The sequence below is a fragment of the Colletotrichum gloeosporioides genome, assembly GCF_011800055.1.
Source record: "Colletotrichum gloeosporioides strain Lc1 chromosome Unknown consensus_10, whole genome shotgun sequence".
Lineage (NCBI taxonomy): Eukaryota > Fungi > Ascomycota > Sordariomycetes > Glomerellales > Glomerellaceae > Colletotrichum > Colletotrichum gloeosporioides.
Window position 1 is genome coordinate 152,762 of NW_025544655.1, and position 22,776 is coordinate 175,537.

At 55.7% G+C, this 22,776-nt stretch overlaps 6 protein-coding genes across 6 annotated transcripts; 3 read left to right on the plus strand and 3 right to left on the minus strand.

The window, feature by feature from the left end:
- Positions 1 to 2,984: 2,984 nt before the first annotated feature.
- On the minus strand, positions 2,985 to 5,173 carry GCG54_00006589 (putative acyl-activating enzyme 1 peroxisomal; the record flags this gene model as incomplete). Its single annotated transcript, XM_045406588.1, has 9 exons — positions 2,985 to 3,195; positions 3,247 to 3,343; positions 3,402 to 3,798; positions 3,847 to 3,955; positions 4,008 to 4,126; positions 4,181 to 4,284; positions 4,349 to 4,376; positions 4,438 to 4,772; positions 4,834 to 5,173. 9 exons carry the CDS (start codon positions 5,171 to 5,173, stop codon positions 2,985 to 2,987), a joined length of 1,740 nt encoding a protein of 579 aa, XP_045269840.1.
- A 951-nt stretch (positions 5,174 to 6,124) lies between these two features.
- Positions 6,125 to 9,539, plus strand: GCG54_00006590 (FACT complex subunit ctc-1; the record flags this gene model as incomplete). Its single annotated transcript, XM_045406589.1, has 6 exons — positions 6,125 to 6,517; positions 6,576 to 7,078; positions 7,134 to 7,505; positions 7,562 to 8,151; positions 8,500 to 9,056; positions 9,111 to 9,539. Coding segments are annotated over 6 exons (2,844 nt in total), but the record flags the coding sequence as incomplete, so codon positions are not given.
- Positions 9,540 to 10,075: 536 nt separating this feature from the next.
- Positions 10,076 to 10,911, plus strand: GCG54_00006591 (uncharacterized protein; the record flags this gene model as incomplete). Its single annotated transcript, XM_045406590.1, has 2 exons — positions 10,076 to 10,199; positions 10,322 to 10,911. 2 exons carry the CDS (start codon positions 10,076 to 10,078, stop codon positions 10,909 to 10,911), a joined length of 714 nt encoding a protein of 237 aa, XP_045269842.1.
- A 2,348-nt stretch (positions 10,912 to 13,259) lies between these two features.
- On the plus strand, positions 13,260 to 15,012 carry GCG54_00006592 (Beta-glucosidase 1B; the record flags this gene model as incomplete). Its single annotated transcript, XM_045406591.1, has 2 exons — positions 13,260 to 13,303; positions 13,626 to 15,012. The coding sequence occupies 2 exons, from the start codon at positions 13,260 to 13,262 to the stop codon at positions 15,010 to 15,012; spliced, it is 1,431 nt and encodes a 476-aa protein (XP_045269843.1).
- A 740-nt stretch (positions 15,013 to 15,752) lies between these two features.
- On the minus strand, positions 15,753 to 17,482 carry GCG54_00006593 (uncharacterized protein; the record flags this gene model as incomplete). Its single annotated transcript, XM_045406592.1, has 4 exons — positions 15,753 to 16,825; positions 16,881 to 17,066; positions 17,128 to 17,299; positions 17,477 to 17,482. The coding sequence occupies 4 exons, from the start codon at positions 17,480 to 17,482 to the stop codon at positions 15,753 to 15,755; spliced, it is 1,437 nt and encodes a 478-aa protein (XP_045269844.1).
- Positions 17,483 to 18,430: 948 nt separating this feature from the next.
- Positions 18,431 to 21,872, minus strand: GCG54_00006594 (uncharacterized protein; the record flags this gene model as incomplete). The annotated part of the gene is made up of 2 exons (XM_045406593.1): positions 18,431 to 21,519; positions 21,581 to 21,872. 2 exons carry the CDS (start codon positions 21,870 to 21,872, stop codon positions 18,431 to 18,433), a joined length of 3,381 nt encoding a protein of 1,126 aa, XP_045269845.1.
- Positions 21,873 to 22,776: the final 904 nt, after the last annotated feature.

A 22,776-nucleotide genomic window follows, 5' to 3' on the forward strand; every position in this document is an offset into this window, starting at 1 on the left:
AGAGGAAATACAGAGTCAGCCGACTACGACACCTGCTCAAGTGAACCGACTTCGTCGTAGTGCGCTCAAGACAGACCTTCGGCGTCGTGCGGCGGCGGGATGCGAATGATTCCCGGCGCCCAAGGAGGCCGGCAATCGGGGGGGGGATCGGGGTGGCCTGCCTTTATGCCAGAGTCACTCCACTCCAGGGCTTGTCGCCAAAAAAATCTTTTGCTGCGGCGCAGGGGACGCAAGACACACCGAACGAGGTCCGGACGTTGTTGCCTCTCGGTCTCTCTCTCTGTATCTCTCTCTCCCTCTCTATCGTTGCCTCGTCTGGCTAGGGTTGCCGTTGGGTTATTGACTAATTTATAAATGACCTGTCGTCGTCGTTGTCGTTCCTGTAAGATCTCGATCTACACGCCTGGTCAGTCTCTTCCTCGTCTCCTATTTGTACGGCAAGCCGGCTGTGGCTTGCCCGGGGTGATGAGTATTCTCTTCCACCCTGCCCGTCCCTCTTCATCGAGCCACTACCCGTACCGAGCTCGTTCCCATCAGTCGAGTGGCCAGTTTCCCTCGACCATCCCGCTCGTCTTTCCCCCCTCTGTTGTCTTTCCTTGTCTTATCTCATAGTCGACTGCTTTCTTTCAATTCAACTCACCTGTGGGGCAAGTCTAGCAACTCGCTGTCCTGTCCTGTTCTGTCTGTCTCACTCTCTTCCTCGCCTAACTCTGTCAGCTTTCACATTCAAGGCATCATTGACGTTGACATAGCTCAGCAGAGTCGTCTTCTGCCCCCAAGGAGGGGTCGAGGTGGGCTTTATGAGGGTCAGACGCGCGAAATAACCTAGCCATCGATGGGGTAATTTCTATGTGAGCTCGGCTTCGGAAGACGCAGACGCAGACGCAGACCGCTCGAAAGGATCCGCGGTTGCTGGACGAAAATACGCATATGGGGCGCGGAAAGGCCCCCCAAGGACCACGGTGCGTTTACATGGATTCTCTCGCCCAATCCTGAGCTGTAACCCGCGCGCACGCCCAGTCTTGCCCGGTTGGAGAAGCAGCCTTTATCCACTGTGGCCTGCATAATGCAGCTGTCTTCTGTCGTGTCTGCGTGGTCCGCGTCTTGACCGGCCAAAAGCACCCTCATTCACCTTGACTCCGGTTTCACCACGTCCGGGAAGCTGCCGCTCCTCATCAAGGACAGAAATTTTAACAGTGGCCCTCTCTGAGTGGTGGTATCGACCGTCTTGTCGACAAAGGACCGGCATATGTCTGACTCGAGTGGCCCTGGATCTCGGATGCTCTGATCAGGGGCGCTTAGGCAGACAGCTTGTGCCAAGGTAGGCTGGAGTGGACTGACAACAAACCGTCTACAGCCTTTTCCCCGGCGCTCACGTCGATCAATCCACAAGATGACGCCTTTGTGCGTCCTCGAGATATGAAGGACCCCAAAGTTGGGTTTGGCGCTATGCTGGTGATGGGGCTTTTGCAAGCGACCATCGGACTTTCGTGTTGGTTGTCGTGTCCTCGCACTCCATGGGACCAGAGGGGCACGTGGAAGATGGAGGGTATTTTCAGCGGCGATAGGGGGAAACCTTGATCTACATTTGTCGGTGAGAATGCAGCCAAGAGTATGATATCTCGATCCCGATGAGAAAGAAGCCTCTGTTGTGCCTTCATGGACTGCATCGTATCTGAGTTGATACCCGGCGGAAGTCGAGTCCATGTTCTAGAAGTGGTGACCCCACGGCCATCTTGGCCGTGGCAGCGTTCGAGTGAATCGTTGTCTCATCAAGTTGTCTCCTGTCGGCCAAACACTGCCCAAGGGTCTTCAGGGTCTTTCCCGTGACATTCGGAAGACCTTGCCCTAGAACAGGTTGTTGTACGTGCGTCCAGCTACGAGAGAGCTGACAAGCTTGGCAACGGTCGGGTATCCGTCTTGAGGATTAGCTCTTGTCCGTACGGGGCGACCTCTTCAGCTGAGTGGCCCGGTTCCATCAGGTTCTTCGTCTCTTCTTCGTCTTCTCCTCAGGGGTGCTCCTTATGGCGTGGCGCCATCCGTTGGCTTCCCGGAGCTTCGGCTGTCTCACCTATCCAGGCACGGGTATTGGTGGACATTCTCGCCTGGATGCTGGCTTGCGAAGTCGGGTCACGTCCCCATGCACGAGGTGACACGATATTGGCCGTCGCTAGAAGTGTACCATAGTGCGTCGGTTGTTGTACTCTGATGGTCTCGCGACTTGAGTTTGGCATGGCTTCGCTTCGAAGCTCTGGCTCTACGTGGGCAGAGCACGCAGCTCGTGGCCTCATCAAGGTATGCGTCACTTTGTCTGCCCACTTTTGCGTGTAAGGCAGTGCCTTCCCCCCTTAGGGCTACCCAAGATTGTAGAGGAGGAGCGTCCCGGAGGGCCGCCCATCTCATCGGTTTGGGGCTTTACTTTACGTACTTGCGGTTCAGACCACCTCAGTGCATGCCATTCCCTGTCGTTTATTGGGGAAAGGCCTGTATGCCTTCGCCGTGGCTCTCACTTGCTTGCCTCACCGCGTATCCCTTGACTAGGTACTTAGGGACTGTGCTTGGGCTCTGGTGCCCCAGTACCTGCCGCAGTGTGGTTGGTCAAGCTGTACATGACGACCCTGCCCTTATACACTTTGCCTTTCTTGTACAGTTTTCTCTCAGGGGGCTTCGTGCCATCTAAGAGTATCTGCGCTACAGGGCATCAAAGAACGGAGGAAGGGAAACGGTTGCCCCAGCACCAATCGGGACAGTCCGGCTTCATTGTAGGCAGGTTCAGAACTGACTCCATTAGCTGACAAGTCTTGTTTGACCGAGTCCCGATTAATTAAATCAAAGAAAGCTTTTATGAATCTTCTCTATCCATATAGTCATAGTCTCCAATACTTTGACGGATTGCACTGGCACACAAACGCGTCACTTGAACAGTCGACGAGCAACAGCTCCAGCAATTTTCCATGGCATACCACTGTTCCCCTCTGCTACATTCATTCCTTACGCCCATGTTTTGCCCATTCCCTGAGAACGTTCTTCTTCAGCTTTCCTGTACTGGTTTTCGGCAACTCGGCCACGACCTCGACCTCGCGTGGGACCATGAACTTGCTAATATTGCTTTGGTGCTTTGCCCACGATATGAGGTCTTCCGGCTGGAGGCTCTTGCCTTCCTTGACGGTCACGTAGGCCTTTGGACGTTCACCCCTGGGTTTGTCAGTGCCATTCAGCGATGCCAGTGTCAATTACACCACTCACCAATGACTGTCAGGAATCGCGACGACGGCAGCCTCCAGAAGATCGGGATGCTGAACGAGCATGCCCTCGAGGGCTACAGATGAGATGTTTTCACCGCCTAGATACGACTCAGTATGATGATAACTTGGAGACAGTTCTCAATGGAACATGCTCACCTGAGATGATGATGTCCTTGGCACGATCTAGGATCTGCGCGGCTCCATCCTCGTGCATCACTGCGAGATCTCCCGAGTGCAGAAAACCTCCGGCGAAGAGCTTCTTGGTTGCCTCAGGGTCCTTGTAGTACTCCTTGCAACAAATGTTACCTTTGAAGATGATCTCGCCGATTTCCTTTCCGTCCTTCGCCACGTCGATCAGAACACCCTCCGGTTGGTCTTGCTTGATTACACGAATCGGCAGACTCGTCAAAAAGCCATGACCTTGGCGGGCCATCTTGGCATACTTTTCGTTAGGGGGAAGGCTATCCCACGATGGCATGTGGTAGCCTTTGGTGATAGGTCCGTACGTCTCTGTCATTCCGTAGACGTGGACTGGTATGAGGTTCAGGTTGGTCTGTCTCCGTCAACATGGTCCACAACGCTTTGTCTTTACGGGACGAACCATCTGCTCAAACAAGTAGCCGCTCGGCGGACTCGCGGCAACAGTCACACGACAAGGTTTGGGTAGTTCCTCTGCCTCCCTAGCAGAGCACAAAAGAGTGTTGACCGTACTGGAAGGCCGTTAGGACGCACAGAATCTTGTGGGATCATGGGGTCGCATACGGTGCAGCATTGAAGTGACTGATTTCTTCCTCTTTAAGGAGCTTCCAGATGAGAGGATAGTCGATCTTTCTCAAGGTATAGTGTGTTCCTCGGACCATTGTCACCGCCCAGGGAAAGGTCTTTCGAGGTCGGTTAGTATGCCAAACCAAAAAGGTACAGGTAAATTTACGAACCCATCCGCAGGCGTGGAAGAGTGGCAGTGTCCATAAATACTTGCAACGCCTCCCATCGGGTGAGTTCAACCCCGATTCGATGACATTTCCCAAGGCTGCGAGGTCTGCGTACAGTTAACAGCCATTCGGAGTTGGGTCAGAACGTGTGATGAAAGTTTCGTGACTTACAAACCCCTCGATGAGTGTAGACCACACCCTATGTTTTAAGATAATTGTTAGTTCTGATGCATCAGTCATGCACATTCGTGATATCCCACCTTTGGACGAGAAGTTGTTCCTGAAGTGAATGGAATGGCGAGCATGTCGTCATCGTTGCCGCAGTGAGATTGAAGGCCGTCGAACCTCTTATTGCCCTGTTTCTGGTCAAATTTCAGGCCCTCCAAGATGGCCTCGTCAAAGGGGCCACTCAACTCCCCCTCGATGGCATCGGTGTCGGTGTCGATAATGAATGGGACGGATGGGTGACTTTGTTTGAACTCGTCAAGAAGGTGGAGGAATTCTTGATCCACGATGATAGAGTCAACCTCGGCATAATCGAAGATGTAAGTGATGTCGTCTGACTTCAACCTGTAGTTCACAGCGACGTTGACCCCTATTTCTCGCAAGTAAGTCTCGTATACTCTGCTGCATTTCGGTTCACGGAACGAACTAACCACCAGCCAGGGCAATGCCGAAGATGCTCTCAAGAAAAGCCGGTGTGTTCGGCGCCAGGATACCAACGCGCTGAAAGCCATGCTTCTTCAGATAATATGCAAGCCCGGTTGCTCGCTCAGCAAAGTCGCGGTAGGTGCGGCGCAAAAGCTGATTGTTGGCAGTGATATGGACAATCGCCTCCGCGTCGGGTTCAATGGCGGCAGCACGCTCCAGAAAATAGGTTGGGGAAAGTTGATGGATGTGAAAGGCTGCCCTAGGCTCTTCGGGCTTTGAAGCAGGTGAGGAGAGACCAAGGTGACCCAAAATGTTCTTGAGACGGGACGGCGGGCTAGACATCATGACGTCGACGAGATGAGTGCAATCGACTGTGGAAATGTTCTCAAATGTAGAGTTATGAGCGGGATTCAATGGCGATACAAAACAGAAGCACACGCTGATCCAAAATTTGGAGTCCCAAGTGTTCGTCTGGAAGGCGTCGGCTCTAAGGTCTAATTAAGCAAGTGAGGAGAAGTTGGAAAGGAGAAGAGGAGGAGGAGCTCAAGCAGCTCCAGTTCCCCGACGAGGGCGAGAGGACCAGCTGGCCTACATTAGTCTGTCTCGCGTCCATCCTACTTTAGAGCATTACCCCCAAGCTCCTGGCTGTCTGAGACGACAAACCCGAGGTTCTGAAAGCTCAGGGCCGGTTAGTGCTATCCCTCGCTTCCCATTACCCCACACTTGGCAAATGCTCGGTGCGTGCTGCCGTCCCGCCAGCGTCTCCAGCTTTGCTAGCCAACCAGCTTAGGTTGGACAAAGTTGGGGTAACTGCGTCACCGCGCTATTCCCGACTGAGGACCACTCCAGCGGCTGACTAACGCCGGGCTGCCTTAAGTATTCGTACCTGAGGTACCTAACGAATACCCTTGGGTAGGTGCTTGCACTGTATTAAGTAAGTCGGCAACCAGGGGGTGGCAGGAGCGGTCGGGGCCCACTCACTTTAGAGAGGTCGCGTCGCCGTGCCACCAGAGCCTCGCGCGACAGGAGAAGTGCACCACGCGAAGGCCCAATCGCCCCGAAATTTTATCACCGACAAGACAACCCTCCTACGGATTAAAACCCCGTCATCACCACCACTCCTTCCATCGTCCATCCCAGGCACTCTGCAGATCGCGCCGGACGTCGTCTATCTACTCAGAATCGTGGCTTTAAGCTCCAGCCTAGATTTCAGCCATCTCACTTTGACGACAATCAGCGACCTCTAGCTCGAGAGGTTTCCCAACCATGGCAGCCATGTGAGTGTTCAAGGCCAGCTACTCGCCCCGTCTCAACCATCAATGCTGCGGCTACCCGGGTACTCCCAAGCGAGCGCATTCTTTCCGCGCAAATTTGCGCAAACATAATTCCAATTCCACCGCGCGCATCCCATCTTGCTTCAATCTGCTTTCTTCAGTCGCAGTAGCTAACAGCATGGCTCCCTCTAGCGAGAGTTTCGACAGCATCTACCTGGACCTCTCCAAGGAGAGCGGCAAGTGCAGATTCGCCGAGAGCGGTCTCGGATGGAAGCCTGCTGGTGGCGGCGACACCTTCACCCTCGACCACAGCAACATCGCCTCAGCGCATTGGAGCCGAGCTGCCAAGGGCTACGAGATCAAGATCCTCAACCGCGATTCGCGCATCATTCAACTGGATGGCTTCCAACAAGAGGTAAAACACCCGTCAGGCAGACCCCACGAGCGGCACCATATTGACTCCTGTTGCCCAGGACTACGAGCGCTTGAGCAAGATCTTCAAGAGCTGGTACAGTACCAATCTCGAGAATAAGGAGCACTCCCTCAGAGGATGGAACTGGGGCAAGGCCGATTTCGGAAAGGCCGAGCTTGCATTCCACGTCCAGAACCGTCCTGCCTTCGAAATCCCTTATTCAGAGATCTCAAATACCAACTTGGCTGGTCGCAACGAAGTCGCTGTCGAATTCTCTGCCCCAACGGACAAGAATGACACCGGCACTAACGGTGCCCTGGGCGGTGCGCGCGGCAAGGGCAAGAAGGCTGGTGCCGGCAAGGACCAGCTCGTGGAGATGAGATTCTATATCCCTGGAACTGTCAAGAAAGAGGCCGACGGCGAAGACGGCGCTAGCGATGCCGGCGAGGAAGAGAAGAACGCTGTCGCTCTATTCTATGACACCCTTATGGAGAAGGCCGAGATTGGCGAGACTGCTGGTGATACTATCGCCACCTTCTTGGACATTCTGCACCTTACCCCCAGGTACGCTTACCTCCGTTATCTACCAAGCCGATCCGTCGCTGACATGAACCTGCAGAGGACGTTTCGACATCGATATGTACGATGCTTCTTTCCGCCTACGTGGTAAAACCTACGATTACAAGATCCAATACGATGCCATCAAGAAGTTCATGGTTCTTCCCAAGCCCGACGAGACACACGTTCTTCTGGTCATTGGACTGGATCCGCCTCTTCGCCAGGGTCAGACGAGATACCCCTTCATCGTCATGCAATTCAAGAAGGATGAGGAGGTCACTATTGATCTCAACCTCACCGAGGAGCAAATAGACGAACGGTACAAGGACCGTTTGCAGCCTCACTACGAGCAGCCTCTTCACCAAGTCATCACCTACATCTTCAGAGGATTGGCCAACAAGAAGGTCACCACACCTGCGAAGGACTTCCAGACGTACGTCGCAGACAGCCCCCACTCGCTTGAAATGCCGAGAGCTGACATACATGCAGGCACCGACAACAATTCGGTATCAAGTGCTCCATCAAGGCCAGCGAAGGTTTCCTGTACTGCTTGGAGAAGGCGTTTATGTTCGTGCCGAAGCCTGCGACGTACATTGCGTACGAGCAGACTGCTTCCGTCACATTCTCTCGAGTCGGCGGCGCCGTTTCGGCGCTCTCCACGTTCGATATCACCGTTCAGATGAAGAATGGTGCCGGCTCATCCCAGTTCAGCAACATCAACCGCGAGGATCTTAAGGGGCTCGAGGAATTTTTCAGACTGAAGGGCCTGCGTGTCAAGAACGAGATTGACGAGGACGCCAAGCTTCTGGCCACTGCTCTCCGCGATCAGGCAATGGACGACTCTGAAGAGGAGGTCGTCGGACCGAAAGCGGACCGCGGCTCGGCTGACGAAGACGAAGAGAGCGTCGACGAGGACTTCCGCGCTGAGAGTGAGAGCGACGTTGCCGAGGAGTTCGATAGTGAACACGAGAGCTCGGGCTCTGGAAGCGCTGAGAGCGACGTTGACGACGATGACGCTGACGACGCCGAGGAGGAGGAGGAGGAACAAGAAGAGAGGCCCAAAAAGAAGAAGAAGACTGGTTGAGCGCGTCTGCTGCAAGTCGAAGGCTTTCGGGACTTTGGGGCTGTTGCTAGGCGTTCTTGGGAATGAAAGGGAATGTAACACTACAATTACCTATTAGGCTGACCGGCCCTTAAGGGACCTGAAGAGGTTTAATATTTGGAAAAGACCTCTTGATAGCATAATGCGGAGAGAGGTAGGTGCTACGAAAAATCTATACCACTGTGATTTATTCTACCTTCACTCTGGTGGTGGCAAAATCTTCAACCAGGTCGTGCAAGTGGGTTGCAGATGCCTAACTTAGCCGAGTGCTGTGCTGGAGGCATCAATGGCCAAGTAACTGAGTGAAACAGGCGGGCGTTTTCAGGCAACTGCAAACCGCAACTCACATCATCAAAACAACCTAGTGCAGCCATCGTCACTATGGAACAAACGGTACGCTTGCCGGGAACCGACATTCACCTGCCTAAATTAGGCTTTGGTGTATACCAGCTTAGGAGCCACGACTGTGCAGATGCTTGCCTGGCAGCGTTGAATTGTGGATATAGACAAATCGACTCTGCGCAACTCTATGGCAACGAGGCAGACGTTGGGAGTTCGTTGCAGCAATACCTCAAACAAGCAAAAGCACAACGCGAAGACCTGTTCATAACGACCAAGATCGGTCGTCACGAAGGCTCTGTCGAGAAGACGTACCGCAGCGCATCACGCAGTGTCAGACGCATCGCGGGCGAAGACGGGTACGTCGATCTGTTCCTCGTGCATCGGCCCATTCAGAGACGGGAGGAGGTCTGGGTTGCGCTGGAGAGGCTTCTGGAGGAAGGAAAGACGAGGGCAATCGGGGTCAGCAACTTTCGAGCTGAGCATCTGGAGGAGATGAAGGGCTACGTCAAGGTCTGGCCGCCTGTTGTGAACCAGATTGAGGTGAGTGCTTGACTCACGATCGAAATGCAGAGTCGCTGATGAGGCATCGCATAGATCCATCCTTGGTGCCAACAAAGGGAACTGGTCACGTATTGCCAGAAGAACGGGATCCTTGTTCAGGCGTACAGCCCGTTGGCCAGAGGGCAGAGAATGTCGGATCCGGTTCTGGCACAGGTCGTTGCCCGGGTGCGGCGGCGGGTCTTGGCCGGAGTCACGTCCGACTCCGAGACCGAAAGGGCAAGGGCCGGAGCTGCCGCTACTGACGGTGATGGTACAGGAGGGAGAGCTGTGACTAAGGCGCAGGTGCTTATACGGTGGTCTGTCCAAAAGGGTTTTGTGCCGCTGGTGAAGAGCAGCGACCGGGCAAGGATCGAGGAGAACGCCAATGTCTTTTCCTTTGAGCTTGACGAGGAGGAAATGCAACTCCTCGACGACTTAGACATGGGTGCGCAGGGCGCTCTTTTTCCTGCCAACGTTAGCTAGCGATTGGAAGCGAATCGGAACCCCTGTTCCTGCTTCAAGAACCTGATGCCATTTTACTATGTACACAGAAAGGCATGAAGCTTTCACGGTGCATGACAAACAAACAACAACCCAAGCTCAGTCGCTTGGGGCGTAGGTAGGAAAGCATGACGAAAGTGCCCCACGCAGCGGCCATCAGGCGGGGCTTCCAGCGCGGTGAGAGGCGTTGAGCGAGGAACACGGGCCACTCAGACGCCTGAATGGACGGCGGGAGATCCGCAGCTTCACCTTCACGCCTGGAGGGGCCGGGGGTGCCTGCGAGGTGGGACGGAAGGCGATTGCTGGGTTCACCTGGAAGCTTCTCCTGATCTGACCTCCCCCTTCTCATGTGGGAAAGATCAACAAACACACCAACAAGCCATCCGCCTACTGCGCAGTAGTGAAATTGAGCCGCCTCCCGGCTCTCTGGCAACCTCAAAACCCATACACCGACCAATTTCAGCTTACACGCTATCAATTCTACTCTCGACTGAGCTGTAATGACAACAGTGACAGCAATGAGCTTGCAACGACCCTTGCGCGGCGGTTGCCAGTGCGGGCGCAACCGGTACGTCATCGAGCCTGTTGCTCAACAGACGAGTGAGAGGGTGCAGGTCCTCTTCCACACAGATGCCATACACAGTGAGTCTATCTTCTCCTTTTTTTCTGCCGTCTTTCTGTATTCTTTTCCTGGGCTTGCTTTTCTCGCTTGAGATGTGATGCCCACCAATCTCAAGCTTCGAAGCTAACCACAGCTTGCGCAGGAGTTCCTTTGGCCACCCCACTGGCCGCAATGATCAAAGTGCCGATTTCCTGGTATCACAGCTCAACGCATGCCTTGTTCCCCGACGAGGCGCACTCCGCGATTCGCCGTGTATTCGAGACGCCGTCTAGCAACCCCTCGAAGCGATACTTCTGCGGCTTCTGCGGAACGCCACTGTCCTACTGGACCGAGCTCCCGCATACTGAAGCTGACTACATCCATCTTACATTGGCCAGCTTGTGCAGCGAAGACTTGCGAGATTTGGAAGACCTGGGTTTGATCCCCGAACTCGAGGAGACGGAGAGACAGCCCGTCGTTCCGACAACGACCACGGTAATTGGAAGGGAAACCCGCGGCGTCCCCTGGTTTGAGAGCATGATCGACGGCACCCGTTTGGGCAATCTGCGTCACAGCCAGATGGTGGATCAGAGTAGGGACGGGAAGGTCAGGGTCGAGTGGGAGATTGTGGAATGGACCGATGCGGACGACGGGAAGACGGAGGACGTTGAGATGACGAGCAATACTGGCAACGGCAAGCGCAAACTAGGCGAGCGAGATGATGTGGATGCGGCTTTGGAGAGCCTGCATTAAGTCCATGCCATGTCGTGCATCGCATCGCAGCGGCAGGGTCGGTGGTATCAGCACCAGGGGTGTCGTGGACTGGGCCGGCTCACCTTCGTCCCGCGTTCCGTACACCTCGGTGAGAACTGAGGTTGGTTATTGTGGGAGTTTCTGCTCACCTAGATGCCGATAATGGGCTTAGTGGTGTAGCGGCGATAGGTTCGGATCTGTCGGGGACGAACTAAACAAAACGAATGACTAAAAGTACGATGAGAAGGGAGAAAAGCAGAATCGAAGGGAAGCACGAGGTTCGGAATCTTTGATTATGGAGTCCTGAGGGAAAAGCAGCCGTGGAGGCGACGGCGTATCATGGATTTAGCACATTTAAGGCACAAGAGCAAGATGTTTAATGGCCCCGAGGTTTCCCCCGCCCGACAAGACAAGGTGTAAGTCAGCAACACACATGTACCTGAGTGTAGGGCCGAAGGCTCGCTGGATCGACGAGTGGAACCCGCCAGTCGGCCGGAGCGGGCTACTCGACCGAAGAACAGGAATTGGTTGTACGGCCATGTGATTTTCGCGTATTGATAGCTGCGTGGACCAAGACGATTTAAACTGGAGATTGTAGTTTTGGAGGGGCGGAATTGAACATGCAGGGGACGTCTGCCGTGAGTTTCGTGTTGCAGTCCGCATGGAGTACGTGTTGATCGAAAAGACGATTGGGTTTTGGGTAGGAAGAAATGCGCAGATGTTGATGCCAGGTGTCCTCCGGGTCGTATCTATATTCTAGGTCTATTATGAAGCTGGGGATGTGGTCGACTAACCCCCGCCATGGACAAGACGGAGATGATGGGACGAAAGCCGTTGTTGGAGAAGCACAGGCGACATTGGACGAACGAGCCTGCAGTGGATGGAAGGGAGGCTCACCCGTCTTTGCGCCCTTTCCCGCTCACCGAGGGCGACCAACATCGGCCAGCCAAGGGGGCTCGGCATGCGCTTTGGTGTGGGAAGGTGGTTGAACGAGATATGCCTTGGGCCGGGGCTTGGGCGAGGCAATCAAGAGGCAATCAAACAGCACACAGTAATAAGCGGCCGCTGATGGCTTCGTGGCCCCGAGGATTTGGCGAGGTTCCCGCCAGGCGCATGTCGCCAATGAGGCGGCAAGCGGGATAATCAGGTGAGGGATCGAGGCTTGTCGTGTTTCGAATCGGCTACGAGTCGAAGCTGGGCGAGGAGAGAGGTGGTTGTCGGCTCGACGGGCCGGATTGTCGATATTCTCAGCAGGCTCTCTCAGCGGGGGAGAAGGGACTTCCCCTCAACTGAGGGAAAAGGGACCCCACGGCGGGGTAATTACCTACCTACCCTGGTGAACTGCCCCTGGCCTGGATATTCGTACCGCAGGGCACCTGGTATTTCTGCAGGAGCCCCTGTCGACTGTTGCTACCACCAGCAAACTCCGCTGTGTCGTGGTGAGATAGGTAGGCACGGGTACGGGTAAGTACCTGGAGTTTGCACAGAAAGACACCGCCAACCCGGTCGCACATGGTCATCCGACGCAACCTGGCAACAACGGAACATGAGGCGGGCACGTTAAGGTTCTTCTCGCTGCGGAGGACTAAGGTACCCTTTACAATGTTAGTCGCCTGTTGGCAAATAGAAGCAGGTGCCAGCAACACCAAGGCCTCTGGCGCCAATTGTCTGCCTTGTTTGCATTAGCGCTGGAGAATAGCAGAAGACTAGAAGTAGGTCTTCTTCAGCATGTACATGGTTGTGTACGTCTCTCTCTCATCCCACCACCACCAGCAGCACCACTTCCGGACATGGACCAGTCTTCGTTTCTCGGTGACGACGGTCCGACGCGGTAGAATTTCTGGAGCTTCCCGGGTCCCAGATTGACTATTGACTGCATGGAGGGCGCTCCACGAGACGCCCTTGTAGGCTTGTCCCATGTCTGCTGTTTCTGCTACCCTTTCCTGCCGGTGTTTGTCCCATCTTTGCCATCCTTGTAGCTCCGTGTCGACATGACCTCGCCTTACCTTAACCTGCCAGGTATCCCCATCAGACGAATAATGATTCCCAATTCATTCCACCGCAACCTCTCCTTCCGTCCTTCTGATGCGTATAAGTATCGTGGCAGCTGCTGGTCCTCTGTCTGCATTTGTCCACCCTCCTCGCTCTCTCTTCTCTCCCTGTCAACATATCCTCTTCGACCCCCTGTCTAGTCGTTCCAATTCGCCCAGCTTTGCAGAGTGGCTGATAGCTGCTGTCCGGACAAATCACAGACGTTGCGTACTCGGGCTCTCGTGAGAGTCTCCGCTGGTTGCAACACGCTTTCGAGACTTTTACCAACAACTTTGGCCTCAGACTCATAGCCCAACATGTCTTTGCCGAGCGACTTCCTTTGGGGTTTTGCCACCGCTTCGTACGTATTTCACCTCAACATGCTGCATTTCGCTTTCCTTGTCGGTCCATCATCGTGCCTCAGTTGCTGTCACAATGCAGTTTTGCGTCTGCCTCCGGCCCGTGGCCCGATTCGGACAGCTAGCAAGCATCCTCCCACCAACCACGCACCACCACCCTCCGCCCTCCTCCCTCCGTCTTACCCGCCTGCAATTCCGCACACTGATTTCTCTCCTCACCCCACACTCACACCTTCTTCCTCCGTCCCTCCTTGTCGTCTAATAAGCGAGTCCAACAACATGCCATGCCGAATCCCTACTAACGCGTTTTGCCCACCATCACAGATACCAGGTTGAAGGTGCCGTCGAGAAGGACGGCCGTGGTCCCTCCATCTGGGACACCTTCTGCAAAATCCCCGGCAAGATTGCCGACGGTAGCTCCGGAGTCACTGCCTGCGATTCCTACAACCGTACCGCCGAAGACATTGCTCTGCTCAAGTCCGTTGGTGCCAACACCTACCGCTTCTCCATCGGCTGGTCCAGAATCATTCCCCTTGGTGGCCGCAACGACCCCATCAACCAGGCCGGCATCGACCACTACGTCAAGTTTGTCGACGACCTTCTGGATGCTGGCATCACGCCCTTCATCACCCTGTTCCACTGGGATCTTCCCGATGGACTCGACAAGCGCTATGGCGGTCTTCTGAACAAGGAAGAGTTCCCTCTTGACTACGAGCACTACGCTCGTGTCATGTTCAAGGCCATCCCCAAGTGCAAGAACTGGATCACCTTCAACGAGCCCTGGTGCTCCTCCATCCTCGGCTACAGCAGCGGCTTCTTCGCCCCCGGCCACACCTCGGACCGCAACAAGTCCCCCGTCGGAGACTCCTCGCGCGAGCCCTGGATCGTTGGTCACAACTGCATTCTCGCCCATGCCCGTGCTGTCAAGGTGTACCGCGAGGAAATCAAGCCTACCCAAGGCGGACAGATCGGCATTACCCTAAACGGCGATGCCACCTACCCGTGGGACCCCGAGGACCCGGCTGACGTTGAGGCTTCCGACCGCAAGATCGAGTTCGCCATCTCCTGGTTCGCCGACCCCATTTACTTCGGCAAGTACCCCGACTCCATGCGCAAGCAGCTTGGCGACCGCCTACCCGAGTTTACCCCTGAGGAGGTCGAGCTGGTCAAGGGCTCCAACGACTTCTACGGCATGAACCACTACACGGCCAACTTCATCAAGCACAAGACCGGCGAGCCCCCCGCCGACGACTTCCTTGGCAACCTCGAGACCCTCTTCGAGTCCAAGAGCGGCGAGAACATTGGCCCCGAAACCCAGTCCTTCTGGCTGCGCCCAAACCCACAGGGTTTCCGCAACCTCCTCACCTGGCTCTCCAAGCGCTACGGATACCCTCCCATCTACGTCACCGAGAACGGCACCTCGCTAAAGGGCGAGAACGACATGCCTCTCGAGCAGATTCTCGAGGATGACTTCCGCGTCAAGTACTTTGACGACTATGTCAGGGCCATGGCCGACGCCTACGAGAAGGACGGCGTCAACGTCAAGGGCTACATGGCCTGGTCCCTCATGGACAACTTTGAGTGGGCCGAGGGCTACGAGACCCGTTTCGGTGTCACCTACGTCGACTACGAGAACGACCAGAAGAGATACCCCAAGAAGAGCGCCAAGAGCCTCCAGCCTCTCTTTGAGAGCCTCATCAAGAAGGCCTAAGACATGCATGAGCCCGTAGACGAGAGCAACAGAGCGAGACGAAGGCAATCACGTAGATTGGAGTTGCATAGCAGTCTGTTTGAAATGTAGAGAGGGCCTTCGTGCCGCTCACGATTGATGTATGAAGGAGCCTGTTCTGCCTCGTGATGTAGCATCTGTATTGGAGATACTCAAATGGAACATAAGTCATGTGAACAAAGCTTGCTTTGCGTGATTCTAGGGATATAAATTATCCGCCGACTTTTCTCGCAATATCAGGCTCTTCAAGCGTCTTGCTGGTCCGGTTGGTAGGCGGACGCCGGTTAAAGGTGACCTTGGCCAGTCAATTCATTCCTGTGCTACCTGATATGTCATCTCTGTACAACTTGTCTGGAATAATGGAGCACATGCGGCTGTGGGATGATGCTGCGCTACAAAGGTTCCGATGCGTCGCATCAGAGAATTGCCGGCCCATAGGCTGTTTTCTGCTGGTTTAAACTGTCGCGACGAATGCTTCGCTCCTGATCTTCGTTATGCATGAAAATCACTGTTCGTTCGACCGGTGGGCGACATGAGAAGCGTAAGGGAACAGCAGCACGTACCGTGTCATGTGCTTGTAGAGTTGCCGGAACTGTATAATGCCCTAGTCTAAGATATGGAGTTGCTTGCGTCCTCGGTCTGACTGTGATGCAATTATCCAACCGAGTGTCTCGGTTGCAGCTTTATCCCCAAACCTGCGCGTCTGTATAGTCGAAAATGTTCTAAGACATCGTCTTGACAGGCACTACATTACTCCCGCTCTCTGTTCCGCTGGCCTTCTTTTCATAGTCCTGATCCAAAGTCCCATGAGACCCTTCCGCGTCGCCGGTTCCATTCCCCCTTACCTCCCCCGCCCCAGAACTACTACCCGCCTCTTCGTCCTCCGTAGTCAACGTCTCCGAGTCCGCCTTGGCGCCCCTCCTGAGGTACCACTTGAACACGTACACGAGGATCTGCGCCATGAAGACCTGCTCGATGGTGTACAGCAGCACGGGGATCTGGATCAGGGCGCGGGTGAGATCGTCGGACTGGGTCCACATGGCGGTGGCGAGCGGGATGCCGAGCGACGTCGTCTTGGCGGCGCCGCAGAAGCACACGGCGATGGTCTGCTCGCGGGGCAGCCGGCGGACGGTCACGGCGCGTCGAAGGAGCGAGGGCGAGCGGCGCAGCATGACCGCGGAGTCGGCGACGCGGGGGTTGACGGCGTCGCACAGGGGCAGCGGCGGGCGTGCGGCGTAGAAGCAGATGAGGGTGAAGAGCATGTAGAGCGCGACGTTCATGAAGACGTTGAAGATGATGGATGCGTGCGGGGTCTGGTAGAGGGCGCCCGTCTTGAAGGCGGCGGAGAAGGTGGTCCAGACGAGCAGGATCAGGCAGAAGGTCGACACCTTGGCGAGGTAGAAGGTCCGCAGCGCCCAGTCGACCTGCTTCTCGAAGAACCAGCGCAGCGCCTGGCCGACGGCGAGGGGGAGCAGCACGCTCAGCCCCAGCTGCTGGAGGACGTTGGCGTACATGGCGCCCAGGGTGCTCGGGTTCGCCGGCTGCCAGTCCCTGAACTCGTCCGTCTTGGGAATGAAGCCGTAGATGAGGCCCGGGGAGATGAAGGAGCCCAGGACGTTGCCGATGACGACCTCGATGATGGCCGCCGCGTCGTCGCCGCCCGAGGCGCGCGTCATGACCACGTTGGACGCGATCGTCGTCGGGAGACAGGAGGCGACAACCATGCCGACGATGATGGGCGTGGAGAGGACGCCATTGCGGAGGCCGCCTGCGGCGATTATGATGTGGATTATGACTTTTGTCACAGTGTAAGCGGAAGGGGAACAATGAGTGAAAAGCGGGTGCCTTACTTAGCAGGATTACGGGGATGATGATGAAACTGATGCCTTGAACGATGATGTGCAACCGCCAGTTGGTAACATTCTGTCTGAGCTTCGCGTGGGAGAGCTGGAGGCCGCTGACGAGGAAGATGACGGCGATGCCGCCGTAGATGATGGAATACTCCGATCTGATGGGTCCACCGCGAGCCGCGACGTCTTTTTGGAGTTTCCGTCAGCTTTACTCTTACTCTGAAAGCAACGGGGCCAGCCAACTTACTGGGGAAGAAGTATGCAAACACGCAGCTGAGCCCGAACCCAATCACCAGCCACTGCGCGAGGATGAGTTTGAAGATCTTGACGGCCCTGGCCCAGACACGACCCCCCACGGTCGACGGGGGCTCAGACGCCTTCTTGTCCTGGGCGGAGCCGGCCATGGTGGTACTAGAATACTATCCGGAGATAATTAGGAGCGGCCGAAAAAGACATGATACGTCGGGGACGGGGCGCTGAAAAAGACGGCGATGTGGAGTCGACGCGAGACAGCCCCCCGAATTGAAAACGATCGCGGTCGGCGGGAGGGTTGCACTTTTTCAACAACGTTTCAATGCAGCAGCAAGAACAAAGACAATCATTGAAAACACAACGTGCAGTTGGCACATTCACCGCAAACGACAAAACCTACCACCCCCGTGACCCGCCGGACATGTCTTCGTCCGCTGTGAGAATGGATGACGCCAACGCCCAGGCTCCGCGGCCCGGGTTATTGCCGGCCGGTCAGAATCCCGACATCGGGGTCGTCCGAAGCGAAGATGGAAGGTCGACGGGCGGTGTGGTGGGGGAACTTTTTTCAGCGAAAAGAAGGTGGTTGGATGTTTGAGAAGAGCGTCAGCCAGCATGGGATGGAGCCTCATCCGAATGATTTGCTCATGCCATCGTGTCAAAATGTGTGTTGGATTCCACATGCTTTCGGGATCGTCCGCCTCGGTGCCGTGCCGGCTTGGCCGAGTATGGGGCCCCGCGGTCGGCGTGGCACGTGGGGACCGAACTGCCTCGACGTAACGGTTCTACGGCAACCCTCATGACTTCTGAATCGTTTGTCCGCTCTGCCGAACTGAAACGGTCGTATAATTAGGGCCAGAACTGTAAGTCCAACAGAGTTGACCGGACCAATATCACCAAAGAAGACCGAATATGGAAAGCAACTCTTGGATTTCGTGGTAAAGCAACACTATTCTCTTCATATGAGATTCTAATATCTAATATTTCAGCTAAATTTTGTCATTATCTTTATGACTTAATGCGGGCATGTTGACGCCCTTTTCAGGGTCTCATCCTCTCAAGGCATTATTACCACAATCATTTTCCATAAACACCCAACCCGTTTCGCTCGTCATTGTCTCGTCTTCCGTCCCAACCGCTCACTGTATCATATAGCCCGTCGCTGCATCAGAGTTTCGACGTCCTGTTTCCAACGCGCCCCAGCTTTGCCTTTAATCCTGGGTATCTACCAATGCTGAAGAGAAAAAAAGAAAGGAAGAAAAAGTAAATCACGACTCAGTTGTTGCGTTGACCAAGCCGTCTCAAGCGTTCCTGGAACCTTGCTGCATTCTCTTCATCGCCTCCCTGTGCAAGTCAAACATCTCGCCGGTTTGCATGCTTCTCGTGAAGGCCTGCTCAGACCGCTCTTTCTCGATCCTCTCCTTCTCGCGACGCTTGGCCTCTGCCTCCTTTTGGCTCATCAGGAAGCTGCGCTGCAGGTCAATGTTTCTCTGCATGTCTGCCTCCCGAGCAGCAGCTTGAGCGGCCAGATTCGCAGAGCTTGAGGCGCGGAACATCATGGACGTATCACGCCCGTGTGCGCCTGCCTTTGCAACCGCCGATGCGTTGCGTAGGTCGGCCTGCACCGAGTCGCGGAAAGACGCCAGCCTGGCCTCGCGAGCCTCCCTGGACGGCGCGTTGGAAACCCTGCTGGGCTGGTGCGAGTCGAATTGAAGCTTTTCAGTGGACGTTGTTGGCAGGTACGGGTTGCTCAATGATCTCCTGTTGTCTGACATGGACGTTCGAATGGTTCCCATGCTGCTCTGGCGGCGGATCATCTCCTTGCGCTGGCTCAAAGGCAGATCGTCAAGGGACGACTCTGCCATCTGCTGCGGATACCCGGGGTAGTCGTAAGCAGAGTAGACCTCACTAGGCGGACGTTGCGCCGCAGCCGAAAAGTCCGGCGTTGAGTTGGCACCGGTCAAGATCCCGTAAGTCTTGTTTCGGATGGCCATGCTTCGCTGGGCGAGAAGGCTCTGCGGGCTCGAATAGGACACGATGCCTGGCGGGGGCGGGGGCGGCACGAAGCCGCTGGATGAGATTGGAGAGGCTGCCATTGGCATGCGCTCGGAGCCGCTGACACTGGGAGACCTGGATGGAAGGTGGCTTTCCTCCGCGATAGTCTGCACTGTTGGCACCTGGTTCTTGCTCGAAACCCTGCGGTGGTGTTTGCGAATCATGGGCGGAGGAGGCGTCTTTGGGTTGTCAATTCCCGACCCCCAGGAGTTGTTTCTCGAGTGAGTACGAGGTGCAGTGAAGGTAGACGTTGGCCGCGGGTGTGCCTGGCCAGGAAGAGGTGCCGGTGAAGGGGTGGGAACTGGAGCAGGCGTGGCGGTCAAAGCTGTTTGCTTCAATTCCTCCACGTTCAGAGGCGCCGGTGTCTCCTCACGTTGCGGCGCATCCTGAGGGTACTCAACCACCGGCAACGTCTCGGGGACAGGTGCTTCGGCATGGCTCAGGTGCTTCGCCCATTCATTCGTCCGGTAGTGCAGAGCCACGTTGGAAAGTGCAGGTGGCAGGCGCTCCGGGGTCAAGCCTACCGGAGTCGAGTGTACGGAGGCAGTCGATTTGGCCTTTTGCGAGGGAGTAGCAGGTTCAACGGGCTGCTTCGTCGCGTTGTCTTCCGTGATCAAGTCGCCGCTGTCAGCTTGCTTGGTCGGCTCAGCCTCGGACTTCTCGACCGTGCTGTTTGCGGTAGAGGCCTCAACTGTAGGCTTCTCCTCGATGTTGTCGACCGTGTTCTCGGTAGTGTCAGCAGACTTCGTGTCACCCTTGTCCTTGTCATCATCGGTCGACTCCGCGAGGGCAACTGAGGCCTTCTCGGTTAGGTCCTCGCTAGGCTGCTGTTTGACATCAGCGGTCCGAGGACGCGATTCTTGGAGAGTGCTGGCGCCGCTATCGTTCTCTGAGTCGATCGTAGCTGCGATGGAGCTTTCGGTCTCCTTGCGATGGTGCTTGAGAACTGCGACTTCATCCTCGTTAGGGCCAGTCTCAGGGCGTGACCCCGTCGTATGTTGGGAAACCTTTCGCATCAGGCTGACCGATCCTTTGGAAAGACGCTTCGTGAGTGAGCTTCGCTTGCTGATAACACCCGCCTGGTCTTCATCGTCATCGGCAAACGTTGCTACGGTTGACGCCCTTCTGCCACGAGTGTTCTCGTCAGGAACAGGGAATCTGAATGGCAGAGGCACGACCTCCGGAACAGGAGGAACGTCGACTTCGCGGATGCTTTCGTCCTTGATCTCCGTGGTGTGCACCATGGCTTCCTTCTCGTCGATCAGCCGTTTCGGGGTAGCCGGGGCATTGTAGGCCTCGTCAGGAGCGACTCGTACTGTCACCATGCTGTCTTCTTTGTCCAAGGACATAAGACCCTGGGGTGTTGGCTTCGGAGGAACAGGAGGGGCAGCGTCACAGCCCTGCATTTCGGCCACCATCAGAGGCTCAGGTCCAGGAACCGAAGCGCTCTGGCTGTAGCGAGGCTCCTTCTCACTTTCGCTATCGCGAGCGAAGCCGGAATCGTGGTCACCATGCACTCTCTCCCATGCGCGTCGTTCACGGGCATTCTCAGCCTCGATTTGCTTTCCGATGTTCAGTTCCTCTTCGTCGCGAGCTCGTTGTTCCTCGGCCAATTCCTCTTGCCTCTTGGTGCGGCGGTCCTTGATGACGTTCCACAACCTCTTTTGGGAGATGATACCGACACAGAAAATAACAATGATGGCGGCAAGCTCGACGCGAATGCCCTTGGTCAGAGGATAGGTAGTTGCGCCGACCGGGAAGAGGTTGTCGTTTAAGTGCCAGATATAGGCCCAGAACTCCTTCAGCCCGGCTCTGCTGAAACAGTCGATACCTATGACAGTCGATGTGGCGCCGGTGAAGGAGATGCTGACGATCAATGCCCAGTCGCGGGTCCATCGGGTGAAGTATGCTGCGAAGACTGCGAATGTGAACACGACGATGAAGACAACCTTGGCCACACCAGAAAGCAAACCGCCTTCTTGCAGACACAACAGCCACATGCTGAAGCAGAAGCCGCCGAGCCCGCAGGCAAAACACTCCGTAATTTCGTTGAACCACAAGGAAGCGAACACACCAACCAAGACGCCTGGGAGCACCGCAGCGACGACAAAGCCTCCTTGGGCGCCATTGCTGACAGGCAGGGGGACGAGATACACAACCAGGACTGTGATACCCAGTCCAACAGCATATGCGACAGAAAGGGTGTTGTGCATCATGGGTTGCCTAAGGCCGACGAGGGTGTAGCCAACGCCGACACACAACAGGATCACGCCAGCAACGGCCCATCCGGGGGTCACCTTTGGCTCAAGGGGAAGCTGGCCCTCCGGGATGGTAGCTGGTGAAGCGTCAGCGATACGTCTCGGGCGATAGAGATATGTTGTTGGTCATCCACTTACAGTTCAAGAGTGTCGAGTTGTCGAAGGTGACTCCATCGGTGGCGGTTGGCAGTGCAGAAGAGATGGATGAAGTGCTCGACGCGAGGACAGATCCTGTGACGGGGACTGCGGTTGACCTGGCGGGCGACGTTGGTGAGGCTGTGGCCGCGGCATCTCGAGTTCCGGTCCGTGAAGCAGAGGTGACGGCCGTTGCTGAGCTGTCCTGTCTTCTAACAGGCACGACATGCCCAACAGCAAGTTGAAGGCAAAGAAAGAGAAAGAAACAAACGACCAATCGGTTCCACCTCGCCATGGTTGAATATTAGGGATCCGGTCTCGTCGAGGTCCGCTGTACCAGTGGCGTAAATCACGAATAATATTAATGAGTGACTGTGAGATACGCTTCGGGCATTAGTGAGCTCGACAGAGGGAGGGACGCCGGCGAGGAGGGAGCAAGCAGACAGCAAGCTCCAGGAGAAGAGAAGGCTGGGAAGACCGTATTATTAGTCGAACAGGACGTCACGCCGGCTGGGTATCCTGACCCCAGAGACCAGTGGGGTTGTGAATGAGACAAGGAAGCTCTCGGAGAGCTGAGGCTGACAAAAGGGGAGGGGAGAAGAGGAGAAGCAAAAAGGGCGAAGACAAGGACAGGGAATAGCCCAGCTGTCGTGGGGTGGAGTAGCAACCCGGAGGTGATCAAACTATATAGGACAAGGAGGAGGGCGTCATGCCGGAGGGGAAGATCCATGTGGATGGAAGTGGATTTCGTGGGTCGCACCGAACGGGGAACCAGCGGAGCTCACGCAGTGCTTAGTCCATCATAGATGCGTAATAATGAGGCAGGGCGCAAGTCTCTGGATTGCAGAGGAGTCGTCCGAATCGTACGTGTGTGGACGTGTGTAGGGCGTGACCCTGTTCATGAGTCGAGAGCGCATCTGGACTACCAGACGAGCAGACGCAGGCGAGGGGATCAGAGTTGCTGCATCCGAAATCCCCAGCCATGCAGATGCAGGCAACAGACGGCAAGGTGAGGAGGAGGAGCAGCGAGGTCGGACGGAGCTCAGAGCTGGGTTGCATGCTCGGTGCGGCCTTCTGACAACGAGCATCCGGCTAGCCAGGATGCAGATGAGCCATGGCGGGCAGGATTGGGGAGGCAAAGGACGGGCGGGTGCAGGAGATGAGGACCACGGCCATGGTCAGGCTGGGGGGGGGGGGGG